The sequence below is a fragment of the Malus domestica genome, chromosome 03 (genome assembly GCF_042453785.1).
Source record: "Malus domestica chromosome 03, GDT2T_hap1".
NCBI lineage: Eukaryota > Viridiplantae > Streptophyta > Magnoliopsida > Rosales > Rosaceae > Malus > Malus domestica.
Window position 1 is genome coordinate 34,830,932 of NC_091663.1, and position 18,427 is coordinate 34,849,358.

Here is an 18,427-nt window from a genome sequence, read left to right on the forward strand (position 1 = left end):
TGCTTTTGTCGACCACCAATGCCCACACTTTCATCATGCAGGTTCCCATTTTCTGAAAAACAAAAGCAAAAAAGCAGAAAGAAAAGCAGAAAAAAAGGAGAAAAAGCAGAAAGCCCTACCTCATGAATGATGCTCACATGGTTCAAACTTTCCGGCCCTGGCAAAACACTATGTAAAGGGAAAGATTTTTCATTTACAAGACTTTGCTCTGCTAGAGCACATGGTGACACTGCAAAAGCAAGAAATAAACATTCCACCAGAATAATGTAATTTATTTTTATTATCTTTCGGAAACATCTGTATAAACCTCATCAAAGGGTAATATGTATAAACTCCATCAGAGGGTAAAAAAAAAAAAAAAAAAAAAAAGCCCAAAATAAATGGGCTGGCATGTTGTGGAGGGCGAAGGCCCATAAGCCCAAAATTATCACCAACCAGGTGACCAAAAGTACGCCCAGTACTCCACAATTATTCGGAAACCTGCCTCTATTATCACCAACCATGTGACCAAAAGTACGCCCAATACTCCAAAATTATTCGGCAATCTGCCGCTATTACCACCAACCAGGTGATGAAATATACAACCCGTACTCTAATATCATTTGGCAACTAGACATTCATGCCACCAACCAGGTGATGAAATGTACAACCCGTACTCTAATATCATTTGGCAACTAGCCATTCATGCCACCAACCAGGTGATGAAATGTACAACCCATACTCTCATTTATGCCACCAACCAGGTGATCAAAAGTACGTCCAGTACTCCAAATTATACATGAGCATTACTCATGTCATTCATACATAAACATTCATGAGCATCACTCATGACAATCATACATAAACATTCATGACCATCATTCATGTCAACATTCATGAGCATCACTCATGTTAACATTCATGAGCATCACTCATGATAACATCCATGAGCATCACTCATGTCAATCAACATAAACATTCATGAGCATCACTCATGTCAATCAGCTTCAAAAGCTTCATTTACAGAGCTCTAGCTTCAAAAGCCTCATTTACAGAGCTTTAGCTTCAAAAGCTTCATTTACAATAGCTCTAGCTTCAAAAGCTTCATTTACAGAGCTCTAGCTTCAAAGCTTCACTTGCAAAGCTTCACCTACAAAGCTTCAATACAGGGTATACGAGTACCGCCTCCGAACAACCGACACTTCAGCCCATACATGGATTCAATTTGAAGTCTCCAGCCAACAGACTCTATTGGCCGAAGACTTGGGGGACTACATTATGTACCATATATTGGGCCTCAATTGGGCCTCAACCGGGCCTCATGAAAAATACTTGAGGGATTTAGCCCATTACTTATGTATTGAGGAGCGAACTCTTATTCTATAAAAGGGACTTCCTCACTTTCATTAGAGAGCACCCATTCTTCATGTACTGAGGAACGAGCCCTTATTTTATAAAAGGGACTCCCTCACCACCATTAGAGGGCATCGCCGCCTACTGAGCAACCGACTCGCCACGAGCATCAACTCTAGCCCATCATTCATGTATTGAGGAGCGATCCCTTATTTTATAAAAGGGACTCCCTCACATTCAAACGCAGCAAGCTGAGCCAACCAAGGCAACATAAGCCACGAGCCGAGCAGCCGAGCAGCGTGTGCTACTTCTGGATGAGCATCATTTCACTTTGAGCACCGCCTCATATCGGGCATCAGTTCAAGACAACGTCTAGTTACTTCGGCCCACACATGGACTAAATTTCAAGTCTCCAGCCAAAAGACTCTCTTGACTGAAGACTTGGGGGACTACTGTTTATACCATATTTAGGGCCTCGTATTTAGACCTCGTATAAATACTCGGGGAACTTAAATGTAATTATGTAATAAATGAAGGGGCCAATATGTAATTAGGGGAGGAGCCCTTATTTTATAAAAGGGCATCCTCACCCTCACAAACCGGAAGTCACTCCTGGCTAGAGCAAAGCTCTCACACTCTCTCCCTCACTTCTCAGAGAAATACAATACAATCAGTGTGGACGTAGCCCAAACATTGGGGTGAACCACGATACATCTTGTGTCATTTACATTACTTGCAGATTCACGGCCAGATTTATGTTGTTCCAAGACTTCCGGTTTTGTGCATCAACACACTTCAAGCGCTTTTCAATAATTCACTTGCATTTTCACTAAGGATTGATTTAAAAATATTTTCACTAAAAGTGCTTAAAATGCACTTCTAAACAAGCCCTTAATTATCTTTCTTTTAAGTTTTACTCCTTTGTATTGAAGATTTGAAGTAACTTTTGAGATCTTACTAATTGGTCAAATTATATGAAATGGATTTTAGCCTGTTATTATTAGCCTTAAACGTTAATGTTTTTAGCACTTCTTATCTTGATTTTTATTTGATTTATTCAATTTAAAAGTTGTATAAATAAATAATGATTGCATGGAGAGAGAAAAGAGAGTGCGCATATAATGAAACTAACAAAATACGTCCATGCATCTACCATGCAAAATAAAAAGGCAAGTAGGTCTTCCATTTGAGAATGTTTACGTAGAAACCCCACGATCGCTTTTATTAGAAACACATTGAATACTCATGCAACATAACACAAACACGCATAAATATTTTTAACTTTTTATGTCAAATATTGTCGGATACGTTTTTTTTAGGGAACTTTAACGTAAAGCTTTTTGTATTGTTCATTTTAACAAAAAATCATATTTTTATACTAAAACGTCAATCTTGGTACTATTCACTTTACCTTTTATTTTGTCTTTATCGTTAAAACTCAAAGTTTTCAATCTTTTTTCATTAATTTTTTTATTTTAATCTTGTAAAGCACTTTTAGCCATGCACGTAATTCCCAAGGTGGACGTTTATGCTCATCAGCATGAGCATGAGGCATGACATGAAGAATAACTATGTACAATTGTAGTAAAGCCAGTAAATAAATGATGGTGCTATCCACATACCTCTGTTTATCTCTCACGTATTTTTTGTTAATTTTTGTCTTTGGATCCTCTTGATTCATTGATCCGAGAGTCGAAAATTAAAAAAATGTGTGAAAAGTAAAAAAGGTAATGTGGATTGCACCATCCTATTTAATTGTGAAGAAAACAAGCTAAATTTGTATGAGCTTTTAGTTGAAGCATTACATTAGGAAGTATTTGTTAATCAATATACTTGAGTTTATTCCAAATTTTTGGGTTTAGCCCCTTTTTGTCATTAGATAATACAAAATTCTAAAGTATCATAATTTACGAATTTCGAACTTTGATGTAACTGACATAACTCACGTATGTATTGACTACTACGTCATTCCAGTTTCAGGTCCGTATTCCACATAACATGTTATGAGTTCGATTCTGAGTGTTGGTGACTCACACAATAGTAGTCAGGGAATGCTAAAATATTTATGTGAGCCTTCCTAGCTCCCAAATAGTGAATTGTCGTGATAGAGCCACCAACTAGTCTCTTTAGAAAAGAAAAAAAAAAGAGCGAAGGACATTGAAAGTTGTGTTCCTAACTTGACCGGAAGAGTTGTGAGTTTGTTTGCGTTTGGGTCGACAGCGATGCACCAAAATCCGTTGGATCATGTCCTGTAATATGCGAGCTTCTAGGGGGATGCGAGTGGACCAATAGATTATGTCACCCTCCAACCAAAAGGGCAAAGCATAATTAGTAAAGTAAATACTAGAAGCTTTGTGTGAATTAAGGACATTCACATCATGGTTAAGGTAAGTAATCCTTTCTGTTTGGCCGGACATGGGAAGTAAACATACGAGATTAAGATAAAATGGTAAGTGGTTCAATGAAATAGTCATGCCTTTAATTTCATAGCAAATGAATAAATGAATGGATTATGGAAAGAAAAATAGTGACATCACTGACATTTTTATTTACTTGAAATCAAAAGATTGTCAAAAAAAAATGAAAAAGGTAATAATTGAGCATTGACTACTCCGTAATCATTCTAATTCATCATTATTCTTGTATTGAATGTGGATTGCATTGTGAAACTTACAAACTTTTTTATTTCATATGTGCTGGTAAACGCAATGAAAGTCATAAACCATGAGAAAAATTTAAGTAGAGCAGCTTGATTATCCAGATTGGTCATGCACTCTCACAAGTCACAAAGAAACAAGCCCTGTTGTATTTGGTGCCATCTAGGCTCATGTAAGTAAACTTCCAGGTATCGTTTAGTATGTAGACGGGACGGGATAGGACAGGACAGAACGGAGAGGGAGTAAAAATGCCCTCGGATGGAAACAAGGAGGAAGAAGAAGGAAACGGAGAGGTTATAATTTTGTGTTCCACGGATGTGGAACAAGTCGTTCCAGGGAATGAGGCGGAACGAAAATTTACCAAAAATTCGTCCCGTTGAACAACGCGTTCCACCCGTTTTAGACGCAACAAACGTGAGACGAAACGCCTCATCCCACTCCGTTCCATCCCATTCCACATAGCAAACGGCACCCCAATGTCCACCAACCCAGCTATTTAGGCACTCTCATAAAGAAGCATGCCCTACTAGCTGGTCGAGCGCTCTCACAAAGAAACACGCTCCAATGCTTCACCTGCGTGAGTACAACTTCCAATGCACACCGACCCAGCAGATCAAGCTACCCAACTAAACATTTTCTCCAAGAGTCGAACATTTAGTTCCAATACTCGTTCAAATTAAGTAAACTTATCATAAACTTGAACAATATTTTGCATCTCAACCTTTCCCGCCTAGAAAAAGAGGATTTCCTTTCCTTTGCAAGGTTTGTTGGGTGAGTGCCAAGGAATTGGACATTCTAATTCCCAGACTTACTTCATGTTATGGTACTAAAATTGAAAACACTGGAAACAAAGAATTATGTTGACTAGGAGGAACAACTGATCCTATTCAAATTCATTCTCTCCCGTATTCTTAACTTCTCGACTCCATTTTCCGCGTTCCAAGTAAATAAACATGCGAATTGAGAATTTTCCGAGTAAAAGTTCAATGTCATTCATAAGTCGAAACATGGTAGGATGAAGTTTAAAATTTCGTTAATGAATAGTTAGAACATACGTAACATTCCGCAAACTCACTAAAACATCGTAACGTTTTTGATAAACTTAAAACATCCAAAATTTCATGCTTCGCTAAAAAAAGAAAATAACAAGATGCAGCAAGGCTGATGACACGGAACCTTCCTGCGAACACATACGATCCCAAAACATGCAGAAGCTCATTTCTTCTTCGCCTTGGCAGCATCACCGGCCTTTGTCTGCACATGTAACATTTGAAAACGTTAAACCAACTCAAGAAAAGTTCAGGGTAAAACTTCGAGAAGAAAACAATCAAAAGGTTTGAGTACCAGTGTTTCCAAGGTCTACCCACTGCTTAAGGTAAAAACACCATCCCTGACCCTACCACCATCACATTTTACTAACACTAACCAGGACAAAACAATAACAGTATTGTTACCTTCTTAACTCCACGAATCTTCTTGGCTCTGTTCTTCCTTTCCTTGAGTTGTTTCCTTGATTTTTCAACCTTTGTATCTAGTCCATTCTGCACAAGTAGCCATGTTTGAGAGGGAAATAGACAAACATGTGTGTGTGTGGAACGAGAGACATATGTATTTCATGCCAAACTAATGACTGATTCTTTGAGTGAAAGCTGCCTATAGACTGTGAAACTACATAGTATCATAACTCAGCAAAAGGAATTGCAAAACCGGCTTTCTAACAAGCAATTGTCAGATTAGTACTCCGATAAAAGAACAGTAGAAATATCTCAACAATATCAAGTATGAACCCATTCTTAAAACCATGATAAGGAATTGATCCTGACTAAATCAGCGGACTTAAACACACAGATGCACCTCCCCCAACAGTTAATGAATGGCCTCACAGGGATTTTGTATCAAGCTCATATGCGAGAATTGTTATTTTAAGATCATATCTCTCTCTCTTAATCTCTCTTTCTGCCAGTTTCGACCCCAATACCTATTGGATTTGCCCAAATCCAACACCGTAACAGGGAACCGCCAATACCAGATAAGTATAAAGATGCATTTAATGCACATTGTGAATGACTTCTGAGGTTAAACACACATACATGCTATATGACAATACTTGCAAGTAACAAAATGGGATGGGTGAAGACGATAAGTTACCCTGATCAGCCTGTACTTGGGCTCGTACTTCTTGGCATTCTCTACGGTATCATAAATCAAACCGAAACCAGTGGACTTCCCCCCTCCAAAATGGGTGCGGAACTTGAATACGAAGATGGAATTTGGGTCCCTCACCTCGTACAACCTCGCAAGTTTCTCCTTCAGCTCTGCCTTCATTATGAAAAAGAAACAGAAACCCATTTCGATCAACACTTCTTTGCACCATCTCTCCAATGAATTTAATTTCACAACCAAAAAAAAAAGAAAGAGAAGCAATCTACCTACCTTACATAAACATAAAATCCATAAAAGAAATAGATCTAGTTCAAAAACATCAAATAAACAGAATCAAATCCCCACTGAAAAAACCCATGATTTAAAATTTCATCATTTCCTATTAGCTAGTGCAATAACATCAAATAAACAGAATCAAATCCCCATTGAAAGAACCAGAAAGCTCGAAGAAAGAAACCAAACCTTTGAGACATTGGGTCGACCAGGGTGCAGAACGTCGATGACCTGCATCAACACAAAAACACACGTAAAATCAGCCAAAGAGGTGAACAAAATACACATCTGCGTAATTTTCTAACCCGTTTTCCTGCATTTTCTAGTTGACCAAACAGGGAAAGTACACTAGTATAAGATAGAAGACTCACGAATTGCTTTCTGGAGAGAAGGCGGTTGGTCATGAACTTCCTCGTACGAATCGTCACCGCCTTGGTATCCGCCATGGTTGTCTCTCTCTTCTCTCTCTCTGCGCCTCCGCTCTCTATTCGGTTGGGACTGTCTGTGCGAGAGGTTTGCGCGTTTGCGGAGGAGGAGGCGATGAGAGGTTTTTAGGGTTTCGGAATTGGACTATGCAACTTTTATATAGTGGTAGAGCCCATCTTCTGAAATGTTTGGGCCGGCGAATAATCACAAGTCGGGTTTTTTAGGCCCATAAACTTACCAAAAAAAGCCCAGCCCAAGATGTTTTTACTAATATTAGACTCAAGTGCCAGATGTTTCCAAAACGGAAATTTCATTACCGAACCTCTTCAAAGTCTCTGATGGGGAGGCCATCATCCACCATCCATATCCCCGACAGACGACGCCGTTCCGATCACGAGAACGGGCGATACCCGCGGCACTCCGACTCCTCCGGCGACAACCGCTACCAGCGTCGCAGCCCCAGCTACGAAAGCTACGACAATCGCGGCCACCGAGACCCATCGGGCTCGCCACCCAGACGAAGCCCTAGGGGCAACAGAGGAGGCCCAGACTCTTTGGCCCGGCGTCGGAGCCCCAGCTATGAGGACTACGACCGACGCGACAACCGACGCCACCGAAATCGCTCGGGCACGCCTGATTACCCAAACCCTAGAAGAAGCCCTAGGGCTAATGGGGGGCCGGACTCTTTGCCGAAGAAATTCGGGCGGGGAGGGAATATGGACCGGGGGAGGCGGTCAGAGTCGGAGGAGTCCGATGAGGAGCTGAAGGGGCTGAGCTTCGAGGAATACAGAAGGCTCAAGCGGCAGAAGATGAGGAAATCAGGGAAGTTTTGTATTTGGGAATTGACGCCCAGCCCGCCTAGGGTTGAGAACGATGAGTTCGAATTGGTGGGCAAGGCTGATGAGATTCTGGAACGGTATGGCGAGGAGGAGAAGATGGAACCGAAGGACAAGAAGAATGAGAAGGAGAAATCTGAGTCCGAATCTGAATCGGATTCGGAGGATTTGAGATCGAGGGGGAGGAAGAAGAGTTCGGGTTCAAAGCGTAGGAGTAGGAAATCGAAGTATAGTGACAGCGAATCGGAGAGCGAGAGCGAAAGCGACTATGAATCGGATGAAGAGGAGGATCGGAGACGGAGAAAGAAGTCGAAAAGTAGGAGTAAGAGAAGCAGGAGCAGAAGAGAAAGGAGAAGAAAGAGGAAGAGCAGGCATGGTAGCAGTAGCGAGTCCGATGAGAGCGAAGACAGTGAAAGTGAGGGTTCAGATTTAAAGAAGAAGAAGAAACAGCGAAAGTCTCGCAGTCGGAATAAGAAGAAAGAGTCGGAAACTGAAATGGAGAGTGAGAAATCGGATTCGGAGGAGAAGGGTTTGGATTCTGAGGTTGATGCCAAGGCTGCTGCTTTAGTGGAAGAGGAGGTGATGAAGGATGAGAGTAATGCGGAGGCATTGAAGTTTAAGGAGATTTTCGAAGCTCAGAAGATGCTGTCACTGGACGATGAACCAGTGGTTGGGCCAATGCCGTTGCCTAGAGCTGAAGGGCATATTAGTTATGGTGGGGCTCTTAGGCCTGGTGAAGGTGATGCCATTGCACAATATGTTCAGCAGGGGAAGCGTATTCCGCGGAGAGGAGAAGTGGGTCTTTCGGCTGATGAGATTCAGAAGTTTGAGAACCTTGGGTACGTAATGAGTGGTAGTAGGCACCAGAGAATGAATGCCATTCGTATTAGGAAGGAAAACCAGGTTTACAGTGCTGAGGATAAGCGGGCTTTGGCCATGTTCAACTACGAGGAGAAGGCGAAGCGTGAGCACAAGGTTATGGCGGATTTGCAGCGACTGGTTCAGCGCCATATCGGGCAGGATGTCGGGCCTACTCACGACCCATTTTCGGGGAAGGAAAAAGAGATTGAATTTGCTGATACTTAGTTTCAAGTATGTTTACTTTTACCTGAGATGGTACTTCTTTTTCACAATTTCATGAACTATGTCATGTATGTTACTAGTTGTTGAGCAGTATTGAATTGGACGCTTTGTTTTGTTAGCATCTAGTATTTCGGTGCTTAAAGATAGTATCTTTTGAATGCATTAGATATCAAATTGTGGAAATCAACCAAGCTAGTGATTGCATTCTCAGTTGTCAATCCCTGCAAAACTCGATTGTTCGCTACTGAGAGAAGTTGAATCTAAAGATTCTAAACAGTCACTCATGTATTTGATCGTTTTGAGCTTCGGAATGTTGTTTATTTGTTTTAGTTCCCTTTCATCTTGTTGGAGATTATTAGATCTAATGTATATGGAAACTGATGACTACTTGCCACATCTTGTTGGAGTTCTGTATAGATGTTCGTGGTATGTCAGAGAGTTTAAATGTTTAGGGAGTACTTTTCTTTTTGAATTTGGTAAGTTGTGCCTGAGGAAGAATTGAACTGGGGGGATTTGAGTACTAAAAATGGGATCACTGAGCTATGAGTACATATCTGTTTAAATTTTTGTTTTGTTGGTGAATGAGACAGAGGCGGCCTAGAAAGCTCAACATATCGGACATTGATAGGTACTTACAATTACGGACATGTTATTCCTAATGGGTATATCGGAATATATGTAGTTGGTCATATGTATAAGAGCATTTCTAGTGGAGTCCCTATATAGAGACAATCAATGTATAAAATGAGTATAAAACAAATATAGGGACAAAATGAATCTCTAATGAATCCGAAAGTGAGTCCCTAAAGTATAGAGACTCGCTGGATACTTGGTATATGTACCCATATATAGGGACTAAAATGGTGGATCCAATAGGACAATTTAAGTGGAAAAGTAGGCATGGGTCCCAGTCACATGGCCTTATCTTTTTTTCTTTCTTTTCAACCGTTTCAAACTTTCAAATGGAGGGTTTAGATTGATTCTTGCTTTTTAGTTTCTTTTACCATTGAAAGATAAACGGTTCCAATTAAATAGCCGTTTTAATTTAGGTTACTCTCTCATGTTGGTTTTCAATTTTTTTTTTTATTTCTCTTTTCATATTGCTTCCATTGAAAGATTAACAATTTCAATTTGGGTTACTCTCCCATGTTGTTCTCTCATCATTCTTATAAATACCAAATTATCTAACTAAAACTTACCACAACTTCATCTCTTATACTTAATTCACTAGTACTCAATTCACTCATTCTAGTTACATTTTTGTGAAGAAGAAAAATTAGTGTCAGAATTTGGATCTAACGGAGGACATGACACAGAATCGAGCGCAATGGCGTTCTAGGATTCATATAGCCGATCCCACTTAGTGAGAAAATGTTTTGTTGTTGTTGTTGTTTGTTAAAATGTTCACAAAAATATTTTATGAGAATGTAATGTTAAGTTAATTCAAAAAATATGCACCTAATCAAACTATCACATAAAATTGTAAAAAACCTCAAATTTAGAGATTCTACTATGAGGAGTGAGGACTCTCCCATTAGAGGTAATATTCCTTTAAGGACACAAAGATTACCTTAAATCTTTAAATGAGTACTCGAAGGTGGTGGTGGGAGTCCTTAAATAGGGACTCTCGTTGGAAATGCTCTAAGTACTTGTGATGAGATGCCAAGTATCGGTACTCTCAATTAAGGACATTTTATGGGTATATCAGAAAATATATGTCGCTGGTAATTTGTATATGTACTTCCAATTAGGGACATGTAATAGTAATAGTGTTTCTTTGAGGGTGTCTATTTCTGCTGTAGTATACATAAGTTGCCATGAAAGTTTGGTTTCAGCGCAAAGAAGTATATGTTTTTTGCAGCGTGGTCTGTGGGTTATTGGTGTTTTGGAGTTCATATTTTCATGGAGCTTACTATGGTTTCTATGCTTTCCTTTCATATAACTTTGACTTTCCGGTCTTTGAATCTTCTTTTAGGTTTTTATTTTTTATTTTTTTTATTTTTTTTTTAAGGGAGACAATTGGTGGCAAGCTATGGTTATCCACCCCTTCCGGGAGCCAAGAAATCTTCTTTTAGTTTCTCCCCTTTTCGTTTGCAGAGTTGAGGTGGAAGGTTAGGTCTGTTTTGACGTTTGTGCTGTTTACCTCTCTTCTTTTTGATGTATTTTTTTCAAATGAAAAAAAAAATCATATCATATCATATCATATTAGGTTTCTCCTTGAAATTTCTTGCTCTATCAAGAAATCGTGTTGAGATGAACCCTTTTTCAAAGAATAGCTCCAGAACCCAAATTCTTGACATATTTTTACGTCCGAAGCGCTATCTTTTTCTCTTGATCATATGTAATGGGTGTTCACTTTGTTTATCTCAATTGTATGCAGTTGTAACTTAGGATCTGGCGAATATCAAACCTATCTGAAGTTGGGGAACCCAGAGAATTTAAAAGCCGGAAGCTCACTGTTGGAATCACAAGTTTCTTGTGTGACAAGCATCGTTCCTACAGCATCGGGTGGACAGAGTTTCGAGCATTCCAACTGGGACTTCAATGATGGACAAAACACACACTCTGGTGGAGATAAATATGACTAGTCACCGTTCCTGGATAGCATTAAAGCTTTAATGTAACAATGTTGGTGTGAGCAAATTTGGAAACAACACCTCTGTATTTAAACGACACCGGAGACTTTTACGAATGCACAAGTGATGCAGTCGGATTTCTTTGACGGTTTGTACTCCTAATTTTCTGGTTGAATCGAAGGTGACTAAGAGTTTCGTGTATGTAACTTTGCCTGGATGCTCATGAATCGTGATGTGGTCAATAGGTTAAATAAAATACAAGCTTGAATATGTCTACTTGGGGTCATGACACAACTTGAATTGTAGGATATTTTTTCGGCTACATGTTTTACGTGTCGAACCTTGAACCTAGTCTACGTCTACCGTCACCCAACTCATTCTCACCAATAGGGCTACATTGTTTTTTACATTTCGAACCTCGGATCTATCCTACGTCTACCATCACCCAATTGTGTGAGCCTCCAGATGCCTCCAAGCAAGCGAAGGTTTTCGGGTGATCGCTCACCAATAGGGTTACATTTTTTACGTTCCGAACGCTCACCAATAGGGTTACATCATTAGGTTTCGAACCTTGGATCTATCCAACGTCTACGTCAATAAATTTTAGTAAGGAGCTTGTACTTTTCTTTTTGAATTTGGTAAGTTGTGCCTGAGGAAGAATTGAACTGGGGGGATTTGACTACAAAAAATGGGATCACTGAGCTATGAGTACATATCTGTTCAAATTTTTGTTTTGTTGGTGAATGAGACGGAGGCGGCCTAGAAAGCTCAACATATCGGACATTGATAGGTAGTTAGGTACTTACAATTACGGACATGTTATTCCTAATAGGTATATCGGAATATATGTAGTTGGTATAAGAGCATTTTCAATGGAGTCCCTATATAGAGATAATCAACGTATAAAATGAGTATACAACAAATATAAGGACAAAATGAATCTCTAATGGATCGGAAAGTGAGTCCCTAAAGTATAGAGACTCGTCAGATACTTGGTATATGTACCCACATATAGGGACTGAAATGGTGAACCCAATAGAACAATTTAAATGGAAAAGTAGGCATGAGTCCCAATCACATGACCTTATCTTTTTTTCTTTCTTTTCAACCATTTCAATGGAGTGTCCATATTGATTCTTGCTTTTTAGATTCTTTTACCATTGAAAGATCAACGGTTCCAATTAAATAGCCGTTTTAATTTAAGTTACTCTCTCATGTTGGTTTTCAATTTTTTTTACTCTTTTCATATTGCTTTGCTTAAGCAAGTGGTCTCGGTTTCGAACCCTTGTGGATGCAGAAAACTTTCTTGGAAGAGGTCCCCGCATATGCGCCCGACCGTACCTCGAAGGATTAGTGTTGGGCTTTGCCTGGGGACAGCTTGGGAAACCTAAAAAAACAATTTCAATTTGGGCTACTCTCTCGTGTTGTTCTCTCATCGTTCTTATAAATACCAAATCATCTAACTAAAACTTACCACAACTTCATCTCTTATACTTAGTTCACTCGTCGTACTCAATTCACTCATTCTAGTTACGTTTTTGTGAAGAAGAAAAATTGGTGTCAGAATTTGATTTTTATTTTTTTTGGTTAAAATGTTCAAAAAAATATTTTATGAGAATGTAATGTTAAATTAATTCAAAAAATATGCACCTAATCAAACCATCACATAAAATTGTAAAAAAAAACTCAAATTTAGAGATTCTACTATGAGGACTCTCCCATTAGAGGTAATATTCCTTTAGGGACACAACGATTCCCTTTAAGTTTTTAAATGAGTACTCAAGGGTGGTGGTGGGAGTCCTTAAATAGGGACTCCCATTGAAGATGCTCTAAGTACTTGTGAATTGTGATGAGATGCCAAGTATCGGTACTCTCGATTAGGGACATTTTATAGGTATATCAGAAAATATGTGTCGCTGGTAATTTGTATATGTACTTCCAATTAGGGACATGTAATAGTAATAGTGTTTCTTTGAGGGTGTCTCTTTCTGCTGTAGTATACATAAGTTGCCATGAAAGTTTGGTTTCAGCGCAAAGAAGTATATGTTTTTTGCAGCGTGGTCTGTGGTGTATTGGTGTATTGGTGTTTTGGAGTTCATATTTTCATGGACCTTACTGTGGTTTCTATGCTTTCCTTTCATATAACTTTGACTTTCCGGTCTTTGAATCTTCTTTTAGGTTTTTTTTTTTATTTTTTTTTTAAGGGGGACAATTGGTGGCAAGTCACGGTTATCCACGCCTTCCGGGAGCTGGGAAATCTTCTTTTAGTTTCTCCCCTTTTCGTTTGCAGAGTTGAGGTGGAAGGTTAGGTTTGTTTTGATGTTTGTGCTGTTTTTTTTTCAAGGAAGACGTTTGTGCTGTTTACCTCTCTTCTTTTTTATGTATTATTTTCAAATACAACAACAACAACAACAACAAAGCCTTTTCCCACTAAGTGGGGTCGGCTATATGAATCCTAGAACGCCATTGCGCTCGGTTTTGTGTCATGTCCTCCGTTAGATCCAAGTACTCTAAGTCTTTTCTTAGAGTCTCTTCCAAAGTTTTCCTAGGTCTTCCTCTACCCCTTTGGCCCTGAACCTCTGTCCCGTAGTCACATCTTCGAACCGGAGCGTCAGTCGGCCTTCTTTGCACATGTCCAAATCATCGGAGCCGATTTTCTCTCATCTTTCCTACAATTTCGGCTACTCCTACTTTACCTCGGATATCCTCATTCCCAATCTTATCCTTTCTCGTGTGCCCACACATCCCACGAAGCATCCTCATCTCCGCTACACCCATTTTGTGTACGTGTTGATGCTTCACCGCCCAACATTCTGTGCCATACAACATCGCTGGCCTTATTGCCGTCCTATAAAATTTTCCCTTGAGCTTCAGTGGCCTACGACGGTCACACAACACGCCGGATGCACTCTTACACTTCATCCATCCAGCTCGTATTCTATGGTTGAGATCTCCATCTAATTCTCCGTTCTCTTGCAAGATAGATCCTAGGTAGCGAAAACGGTCGCTTTTTGTGATCTTCGCTAGATTGCTCCGGTCATTAGTGTGGATAAGTATATAAATGGATAGAGATAGGAAAGCAAACACAAGATGTACGTGGTTCACCCAGATTGGCTACGTCCACGGAATAGAAGAGTTCTCATTAATTGTGAAGGGTTTACACAAGTACATAGGTTCAAGCTCTCCTTTAGTGAGTACAAGTGAATGATTTAGTACAAATGACATTAGGAAATATTGTGGGAGAATGATCTCGTAATCACGAAACTTCTAAGTATCGGAGTGTGGTGTCGTCTTGACTTGCCTTATCTGTCTCATAGGTAGATGTGGCATCTTCTCTGGAAGTACTCTTCCTCCATCCAGGGGTGGTATCTTTAACTGGTGGAGATGCACAAGGTAATGTATCAATTTCACTTGAAGCTTACTTGTAGTCTCAGGCTTGGTCAAGCGCGATACAAACCATGTAGTAGGAGTCCCCCAAGTCGCCGAGCTAGGGGGTCTGCTGAAAGAGGTGACAGACAAGGTAAGCAATCAGAGCTCCGACTGATTGTTCACCTTCTCCCCATCTTGCAGCAGCATGAAGGATAAAGAGAAGAAAAATGAGAAGAGATGATATGAGATACTTTTGCTTTTGAAGAAGTAACTTTCCACAGGCTTATTCTTGAACTGAGCTGGAGGGTTTTCTGGTTTCCTCCAGAGTATAAGGCCGACTGAAGAATTTGAGGGTCAAAACAAGTCCATCAAATCTAGAGTACGTTCCACCCTGCTGATATGGGATACTTTTGCTTTTGACAGAGTAATGGGTGTATCGGCACGTGTGCTGTTACGCTTGTCTCCACATGCTTCCTTGTATCCTTCGCACTTGCCCTATCTGTTCCTCAAGCAGATGCGGAATCTTCCCTGGAAACATAAGATGTTGAAGATGAGTACTCGAGAGCAATGCCAGGTAAGTAATCAGGTAAGGGGTTCCAGGCAGTCAGTTCCTGGCTGGAAGCTTGATCCAAGTGCTGACTGATTGCTCTCTTTCTCCTTGTCTTGCAGGTAAAAACAAGGCCAAAGGAAAAGACAGGGAAAAAGCATGATATGGGATACTCTTGCTTTTAACCCTGATGATATGAGATATTCTTGCTCTAGTATAGCTTGTTTGCAGAGGTATTATCGGGGGGAAAGAAAGCTGAATATTTCGAAAGGCTTCGTTGGGAGTGCCCTCTCAGATATGATGAAAGGTTGAGCATTTTTGCAGGTCTGCCTGTCCGTTGGGGATGGAGGTCGACATATATAGGAGTCTCCCTAACAACAAGTAGTAATGCTATTCCTTTACCCTGCTTGGTCATAGCACGGTAGTGGGAGCTGCCAGTTACACATGTTTTAACTCTGTCAGAGCACTTTGAAAAAGTGGTCTGTGGTATCTGGCTCTCGAGATTCGGAGAACGATGCCTTTTCGATTTTTGAGAAAGCAATCATGCTGGGGGGTCTGGCTCTCGAGATTCGTAGAGCAGTGTCTCTTCGATTTTTGAGGAAGTAATCATGTTGGGAGTCTGGCTCTCGAGATTCGGAGGGCGGTGCCTCTTCGATTTTGGAGCAAGCAATCCTGTTGGGAGTGTTGTCTCGAATGTGAGTAAAGGTTGGGCATGTTTGCTAGTCTACCTTGCCACGAAGCACAAAGGTTGACACACAGAGACTTTCCAATTATCCAGCACTGGTACTGTTCCTTTACCCTCTCTTCGCTTTTGAGAAAGTAGTCATGTTGGGAGTCTGGCTCTCGAGATTCGGAGGACGGTGCCTCTTCGATTTTGGAGCAAGCAATCTTGTTGGGAGTGTTTTCTCGAAAGTGAGTAAAGGTTGGGCATGTTTGCTAGTCTACCTTGCCACAAAGCACAGAGGTTGACACACAGGGACTTTCCAATTATCCAGCAGTGGTACTGTTCCTTTACCCTTGTGGGTAATAATATGGTAGCTAGACCTTCAAAATTTATGTGTCTAAACTTTGTTAGTGCTGTTTCTTTGCTATTCTTTTACCTTTCTTGGTCAGAGCGATGTAGTGGGAGCTGCAAGCTTCACGTGCTCAACTTTGGCAGAGAACTTTGGCAAAGTTATCTGTGGTACCCATGAGCTATTGTTGCGTGTGGGAAGTGGGTGATTGAACAGTAAGATTCATGTGCTTTCTACTTCACCAGAAGTCTTCGACAGAATGCCCATAATTTCTGCAAAGCTAAGTGTGCGTGTGACAGGTGCTGACAAGGCTAGAAAAGTAGGTGCCTCTTCGATTTCTGAGATCGGCCCTCGTGGTCTCTGAGCAGCCCAGCTTTTGAGAAAGCGAGCGCCTCTTCGATTGATTCGGAGAACGATGCCTCATCGATTTTTGAGAAAGCAATCATGCTGGGGGTCTGGCTCTCGAAGATTCGGGGAGCAGTGTCTCTTCGATTTTTGAGAAAGTAATCACGTTGGGAGTCTGGCTCTCGAGATTCGGAGGGCGGTGCCTCTTCGATTTTGGAGCAAGCAATCTTGTTGGAAGTGTTTTCTCGAATGTGAGTAAAGGTTGGGCATGTTTGCTAGTCTACCTTGCCACGAAGCACAGAGGTTGACACACAGGGACTTTCCAATTATCCAGCAATGGTACTGTTCCTTTACCCTCTCTTCGATTTTTAAGAAAGTAGTCATGTTGGGAGTCTGGCTCTCGAGATTCGGAGGACGGTGCCTCTTCGATTTTGGAGCAAGCAATCTTATTGGGAGTGTTTTCTCGAATGTGAGTAAAGGTTGGGCATGTTTGCTAGTCTACCTTGCCACGAAGCACAGAGGTTGACACACAGGGACTTTCCAATTATCCAGCAATAGTACTGTTCCTTTACCCTTGTGGGTAATAATATGGTAGCTAGACCTTCAAAATTTATGGGTCTAAACTTTGTTAGTGCTGTTTCTTTGCTATTCTTTTACCCTTCTTGGTCAGAGCGATGTAGTGGGAGCTGCAAGCTTCACGTGCTCAACTTTGGCAGAGAACTTTGGCAAAGTTATCTGTGGTACCCATGAGCTATTGTTGCGTGTGGGAAGTGGGTGATTGAACAATAAGATTCATGTGTTTTCTACTTCCCCAGAAGTCTTCGACAGAATGCCCATAATTTCTGCAAAGCTGAGTGTGCGTGTGACGGGTGCTGACAAGGCTGGAAAAGTAGGTGCCTCTTCGATTTCTGAGATCGGCCCTCGTGGTCTCTGGGGAGCCCAGCTTTTGAGAAAGCGAGCGCCTCTTCGATTTCTGAGATCGGCCTTCGTGGTCTTTGAGAAGCCCAACTTTTGAGAAAGCAAACGCCTCTTCGATTTCTGAGATCAACCCTCGTGATCTCTAAGCAGCCCAGCTTTTGAGAAAGCAAACGCCTCTTCGATTTCTGAGCAGGCGCCTCTTCGATTTCCGAAGCTCCGTCGAGTGCAGATTTTTATAGAGGCTGACATTAAGTTCCAAAGCACACTTGAATCTCCACCAGTAGAAGCTTCATTCTTGCACTTCTAAGATCTTGATTTGTCCGACCTCTTCTCTCTTCAACACCTTTGAAAATGTCTGGCCCCTCCGACCGTCGTTTTGACTTGAACCTTGTTGAAGAGGCAGCCCCGCCTTCTCCAGACAACATATGGCGCCCATCCTTCGTCTCCCCTACTGGTCCTCTTACCGTTGGGGATTCCGTGATGAAGAATGATATGACCGCTGCGGTGGTGGCCAGGAACCTTCTCACTCCCAAAGATAACAGACTACTTTCCAAACGGTCTGATGAGTTAGCTGTTAAGGATTCGTTGGCTCTCAGTGTTCAGTGTGCAGGTTCTGTGTCTAATATGGCCCAACGCCTATTTGCTCGAACCCGCCAAGTTGAATCCTTGGCGGCTGAAGTGATGAGTCTCAAACAGGAGATTAGAGGGCTCAAGCATGAGAATAAACAGTTGCACCGGCTCGCACATGACTATGCTACAAACATGAAGAGGAAGCTTGACCAGATGAAGGAAACTGATGGTCAGGTTTTACTTGATCATCAGAGATTTGTGGGTTTGTTCCAAAGGCATTTATTGCCTTCGTCTTCTGGGGTTGTACCGCGTAATGAAG

The 18,427-nt window shown here is 41.1% G+C and overlaps 2 protein-coding genes across 4 annotated transcripts; one reads left to right on the forward strand and one right to left on the reverse strand.

Moving 5' to 3' along the window:
* Positions 1 to 4,956: 4,956 nt before the first annotated feature.
* Positions 4,957 to 6,994, reverse strand: LOC103408086 (small ribosomal subunit protein eS24z). Its single transcript, XM_008346950.4, has 5 exons — positions 6,797 to 6,994; positions 6,615 to 6,656; positions 6,138 to 6,308; positions 5,444 to 5,530; positions 4,957 to 5,243 (listed from the first exon to the last, which is right to left on the reverse strand). The coding sequence occupies exons 1-5, from the start codon at positions 6,869 to 6,871 to the stop codon at positions 5,205 to 5,207; spliced, it is 414 nt and encodes a 137-aa protein (XP_008345172.1). The 5' UTR covers positions 6,872 to 6,994; the 3' UTR covers positions 4,957 to 5,204.
* Positions 6,995 to 7,140: 146 nt separating this feature from the next.
* LOC103408087 (uncharacterized) lies at positions 7,141 to 11,547 on the forward strand. Of its 3 annotated transcripts, none has more exons than XR_011578907.1 (3): positions 7,141 to 8,779; positions 10,782 to 10,886; positions 11,151 to 11,327. XR_011578907.1 is itself a non-coding variant. In XM_008346952.4 (2 exons), the coding sequence occupies exon 1, from the start codon at positions 7,142 to 7,144 to the stop codon at positions 8,771 to 8,773; it is 1,632 nt and encodes a 543-aa protein (XP_008345174.3). In that variant the 5' UTR covers position 7,141; the 3' UTR covers positions 8,774 to 8,779; positions 11,151 to 11,547. The 3 variants fall into 3 exon arrangements, 1 of the variants encoding a protein (XP_008345174.3); XR_011578906.1 differs by having other exon boundaries at positions 10,782 to 10,881; XM_008346952.4 differs by lacking the exon at positions 10,782 to 10,886 and having other exon boundaries at positions 11,151 to 11,547.
* Positions 11,548 to 18,427: the final 6,880 nt, after the last annotated feature.